The 6,000-nt window shown below is 41.1% G+C and overlaps 1 protein-coding gene across 3 annotated transcripts in view; it reads right to left on the reverse strand.

Moving 5' to 3' along the window:
* Positions 1-3,844, reverse strand: part of ARFGEF2 (ARF guanine nucleotide exchange factor 2) — a 53,085-nt gene extending 49,241 nt beyond the window's left edge. For all 3 annotated transcript variants that reach the window (XR_013544783.1, XM_072996875.2, XM_020779461.3), the window contains exon 1: positions 3,524-3,844. Coding sequence is in view for 2 of the 3 variants with exons in the window: in XM_072996875.2 (XP_072852976.2) it covers positions 3,524-3,662 (139 nt within the window). In the remaining variant the exon portion in view is untranslated. The remainder of the gene's footprint in view (positions 1-3,523) is intronic.
* Between the last annotated feature and the right edge of the window lie 2,156 nt (positions 3,845-6,000).

Consider the following 6,000-nt stretch of genomic DNA (forward strand, 5'->3'; position numbering starts at 1 on the left):
AGAGATGGCAAGAACCATTTTATCCCAGTTCATAAAGGTGGCAGCGCAGGTGCTGCTGCTCCCCTCCCCCCTGCTTCCTCAGTCAATCAGCCACTCACCAGGCCCAGCTTGCTTGCTCTGTCCACCTCCACAGCTAATATCCAAGTCACCAGCAAGAGCACAGACTTCTCTGCCTCACCCTTGATGAACTGGTTCATACCTATCTCTATCTACAAGCAAAAACTTTTCTCTTTAGACAAGCTTTTGCCAACTGTGGAGAAAGGGACTTTTATTAGGCAATGGCCCACTTTAAAACAACAGTGACTATTTAATAGGCAGCATTGCCTATTAAAACAGCAACATTTCAATTACTGCTCCTCTAACTTTTAAACAAATGAAAATAAATCATGTGGAAAATGGCAGCTACCATATGTAAACAAGACAGGAAGATTCTGCTTATCCATTTTAAAGGCATTTTAATATCCTCAGGTTCACTCTCTACACACATAATACTTCAAAACAGAAATGATATTCAGAACACTAAACCACCCCCCACAGATTTGACAAAAAGCAATATTACAAATGCTTCAGGCTGTTTTGAGGAAAAAGTGGCTGTACCTGAGATTTGAGGCTGCAATAGCGTGAAGTGTTTAATGCTACTGATGTGAGAAAATCCCAAGATAGGTATCTTGATTACTGATGAAAATTATTTACTAAAAATTACTACACAAAATTGACTTGTTATGTCAGCCAGCCACCTGTAATTGAGAAATTTATAATTGGCACTAGCAAAGGACATTAATACATGAACCTGTTATGTCATATTTACAGAATAAGCCAGTGACTAGAGTCTCACTGAAAAAAGATTTAGAATGTAACTGCTATATATTTCTTTTTTAAAAAAAACTGTTTTGTTCATCTTGTTCATGCAGTAAATGGAACTTGGGAAGAATCTATGCAAAATAAACTGCTAAATTATCAACAATCCACATTAAATTCTAGGAGAATATCACAATCTAGTTCTAATCAAAGGTTTTGTGGAAAGATCAAACCTTTTTATGTCAACAAACTGGAATCAATGAGAGTATGTGATTTATATCATTGTGGTGTTCTTGGGTATACACCTTTAATTTTTCAAATAAAGGTGACTGGATGACACTGATTCCTAAGAAACACTTAAAACATTGCACTTCTTGATAAATAAAACATAGCCTCTGCTTCCAAAAGGAGGTGTCTGGGTCTCCTTCACCAATATACTGTATACCCCTAAAGCAATGCTTCTCAACTAGCACTATGCAGAAGTAGCGTGGATAAGGGTCAAGGTAATAAACTGTATTATCACATAATTATTGCAATAATTATTTTTGTTTGTGTTTTAGTTATACCAACAAGATTTATCTGCAGTGCTACTGTTCATATTTTATTTATTTTAATATTTTATTTAATATCATCAGAGCACTGTAAGTTATAGTCAATACAGTAGTACTATTACAACAAAAGAATCTTTATTTTGTTTGTGCTTACTCCCAATGATACTGCTACCATTTTTATAACTGAAAAAAAGAATGCCTCTAAATACAGATGTCCTTCTTGGGGAAAATACCCTTTTGGTTTCTATAAAAGTGGAACTCAAGTTGTTTGAAGAGGGTGGCTGGCAGGATGTAAGCTGTAGAAGGCTGAGCACCACTGCCCTGGAGAAAAAAGTACATCTTTATGTGCAGAATGTACAGATATGCATTGCATCAGCAAAGGTCCCTGCAAAGTAAAGGGCCTCATTCTATTCTCCTGATAATTATGAAGACAACATCAGAGCAACAATTAATAATAGTACAGCCACTATTAAATAGTATAACAGAGACACTGAAGAGTGCTATCAGATGAAAACATAAATAAAGTGTAGGAGGCTGAAGAAAAGGAAGTTTGCAATAGAAAAAGATTTTTAAAAATAGTAATAGAACATGGAAATATGGGTTTAGGGTATTCTGTGAAAGATTTCTGAGAAGCGATGTGGTTACAGCAGATAAGTTAAAAGTAGAAGTTGCTCAATAGAGAGAAAAAACATAGGTTGTTAACTTTTATCTCTCAATTGTTCTCCAATTAACTGCAGCCTTAATCAGATTAAAACTAAATACTATACAAAGAGTAAAAACTGTTAGTATGGACAACATACTGCAAACTGCATTTAATTTTATTTATTTATTTTATTTTATTTATACCCCGCCCATCTGGTCTAAAAGACCACTCTAGGCGGCTAAATGCCTTCTAAGAAAAAAATAGTAAACATCTCAATGTCCAATTTGTTTAAAATACACATTTAATACATTTCTAAGTTTTGCAGACTATTTGGAATTACTGCAGAACTTAAGACAGAAAAAAGTGCAGAGCCAAATTAAAGAAACTGTAGTGGCTATGTAGGCTGATATTTCTTCATTGTTTCTAAAATCATATTTATTAGACACAAATATTTATTGGAATTATCCCAGATCTTTTCCAAAACATAAATAAATGATGTACTCATTAACATATATATATCACCCTCAAAAAAGTTTAAAAACAAGAGCCTAATCATAAACAGCTGCAACTACTGGATTCATTAAAAAAAACTGCCAAGGATTTTAGTTAAGAATATTGTTTCACATGCACACAATCCACCTGCTCAATTACAAGTAAAACAGTTTTTACCTAGATCTAAGAAACATACAGTAACTAGCACTGCACATTTCCAGGCAAAGGGAATCCTGTCCCTTCTTCCTGAAGAACTGATTCCCCCCCCCCCTTTATACAAGCACTCTTGGCCAGGGAATTCTTGACACTTCCTGCCAGAAAATCAGGACAGTGGTCACCTGCTCACAAGCAGAGGAGGATCCAACGTGGCAGATGAATCGATGGAACCATATCTGATGACAAGCTCAAACTACACTCCTTTTAAACTATACATTATTCTCTCTCTTCCTCAGACAAGGAAGATGGAAGAAAATCCTAAGGACCCTTGTCAAAGGTGGTATAAATCCTATATCTACCGCCCCTTATACCAAAAGTAAAGCAGGAAAACAATACGTAACTGAGAACAGTCTTTTATTTGAGCAGGAAGAGGCATTTCTGAGTTGGACAATATCTGACAGGACTCCCTCCATCATTCATCATGGACAGAAACGAAGCTTGGATATCCCGGGGCTTTATCTTTCTTTCTTTCTTTCTTTCTTTCTTTCTTTCTTTCTTTCTTTCTTTCTCTCTCTCTCTCTCTCTCTCTCTCTCTCTCTCACACACACACACACACACACACACACACACACAGGGGTGTCCCCCTAAGTTCCGCTAGCGACCTTTGCCGTTCCTCTCCTGAGATAGCCTGAACTCAGTGACCCCTCGGCCGTGGGGGGAAAGCTGGGAACGGAGCATCAGTGGTCTTTGACAAAGTCATCTGTCAGCCTCGCCTGCGATGTCTCTGTGGAGCCCTGGAGCCTGGCAGTCGGGAGACAGGATTCTTGGCTGGGGCAGTAGGGACTGCTCCGGGCCCTTCCCGCTCACTCCCCCGTTCACTTACCGAGTGCCACCTGGCAGGCTGTCCGTAGTTGCCCGTGAGGGGGCCGTTTCACCTCTTTCTCGGAGAGGATCTTCTCTAGGGCCCGGGAGACAAACATACTCTTGGTGCGGGTGTCCTCCTCGCGGGCCGGGGGCTGCATGGTCGTCGTGAGATAAAGGCCGCCACTACCACCTCGTTGTCGCTATGGTTTGTCCCACGCAGGGCTGGGAAACGGCAGCCTCAAGGGCTCCGGAGGCAGCTGAGCTCCACGGTCCGGAAGAAACACGACTCCAGCGGAGGTGGCCGCGGTGAACGACAGCGACACGGCGCCGCCATGTTGGAACCGTCACGTGACCTCCTCGCCTTGCGGCCACCTTGTCGAACGGTTCCACGGCTCCGGCAGAGCCGGTGACGCGGTGGGCGGGGCTTGCTTCCAGCCCCCGGGAAGGAGAGGAGAAAAGGCCGCGGTTGGGCTTCCCTCACGTCACTGAGCTGGCAGCAGAATGAGGGAGGGGCGATCAGCTCGTGTAGAGACGTTGCCTTCAATTCAGAATCTGAAGGGCAGTTTATAACTAGTATTGAAACAACACAGACTACTAAAAAGCAGTGTTAAAAACCAGTTGCAGAGAGAATGGGACGCTTTCGTTTCAAAATAAAAGGCAGTTGGTATTCACTTGGTTTTAGGATCTACTGCTCTTCTAGACCAGATGGGTGGGTATAAATCAAATAAATAAATAAATACTGTATGTGTGTGGTCTTCCTGAAACAACTTCTATTGTATATCGGTTGAAGGAGCCACACTAGTTTTCTTTTAAAATGGTTGCATTTGAGGTTTTGTCCTCCAGCAGCCTGCCCCTGCACTGGCGTGTGTGCTGGACCGTGTGGGGTTTATCAAGTAATGGATACCAGGATCACGAGTTTGGAAGGCAAAAGCTGAGGTTAGCAAGAGGTGGTAAAAACAACAAAAAAGCATTCTGCAGGAACATGTATAGGAAAAAAACAGAAAAGAAATACTAGCTCAGTTACTCAGTGGAAATGGGAAAACAGTAAAAGATGACAAAGAAAAGGCAGAATTGCTCAATTCTTCCGTCAGTTTATCCGCCAAAAGAAAGTATGACACTCCAGGCAAACATGAAGTGCAAGTGGTAAGAACAGGCCTGCAGCTTGAAATTGATAAACAAATAGTCAAGGAATACCTTGCTACTTCAAATTAGTTTAGATCTTCAGGGCCCGATGATCTGCATCCAAGAGTATTGAAGGAACTGGCTAAATATCTCTCAGAACCATTGTCAGTTATTTTTGTGAAATGGGAGATGGGTGAAAATGACTGCAGGAGGACTAGTATTGTTTCTATCTTCAAAAAAAGAGGAACCACAGGACAATCAGGCTGATGTAAATTCCAGGAAAAAATCTAGAGCAAATTACAATGCAGTCACTCTGCAACCATCTTAAAAACAATGAGGTAGTAACTAGAAGCCAAAATGGATTTCTCAAGAACAAATCCTGCCAGATTAATCTTTTCTCATTTTTTTAATTGGATAACCTCCCTGGCCGATGGTGAGAGTGCCATAGATGTACCATATTTTTCCATGTATAAAATGCTACTTTTCCCTAAAACCATTAGACTAAAAATTGAGGGTCATTTTATACACAGAAATAAGTTGAGGAGAGAACAAAAACGGCCCCTACCTTGCCTCTGCAAGCAGGCCTCCTCCAGTCAAGAGCGTTATGTAACTGACATCAGCTGATGCTGAACAAACCAATTGCAAACATCCGTTGGTTTTTAAAGATGCCCATCGAAGGGGCCGCACAAATCTCCGGAGGAAGGTTATTCCAGAGGCGAGGAGCTCGTTTTTTTTCCTTCTGGGCCTCCCTTGGCGTCACACACAAAAGACCAGCTAATGACACCCATCAACCACAGTGACAGATAATCTCTTCTCCTTAGCACAACAATACACCCACAACAAGACACACTAATCACCCACCTACAGAAAAAGACAAAAGCCTATCTCACAGCCATAAATACTGCACTCCCAAGCCAACTACACCAGAGCACAGAGTGCTGTCCTCTGAAGATACCGGCCACAGAGACTGGCAAAACGTTAGGAAGAACAACCTTCAGAACACAGCCAAAGAGCCCGAAAAACCCACAACAACCATTAGATCCCGGCCGTGAAAGCCTTCGTGAATACAGTTTATTAATTTATTTAGAAGGTTCTGGCCAGGTCAATAGCTCTAAGCCAGGTGGACTTAGCTGTTGTAAGAATGCTAGGAGATATTTCTGGGACAGAGGCCAGACCGTATGAAGGGAGGCAACTATTGTATACCCAGAAGATATTATAGAAAGCTGGATATTAATATATGTTTTGTGCTAAAATGTCTTGATCCCTATTGAGACCCTAGGGATACACTGGAATTTGTTTATGTAGCCATTTTTTACAGTCTCCCTCTCAAGTCTTCATGTGCAATTCGTCTTTCCCCCATCATACTTTACTTTA

The sequence above is a fragment of the Pogona vitticeps genome, chromosome 4 (assembly GCF_051106095.1).
Source record: "Pogona vitticeps strain Pit_001003342236 chromosome 4, PviZW2.1, whole genome shotgun sequence".
NCBI classification, from domain to species: Eukaryota; Metazoa; Chordata; class Lepidosauria; order Squamata; family Agamidae; genus Pogona; species Pogona vitticeps.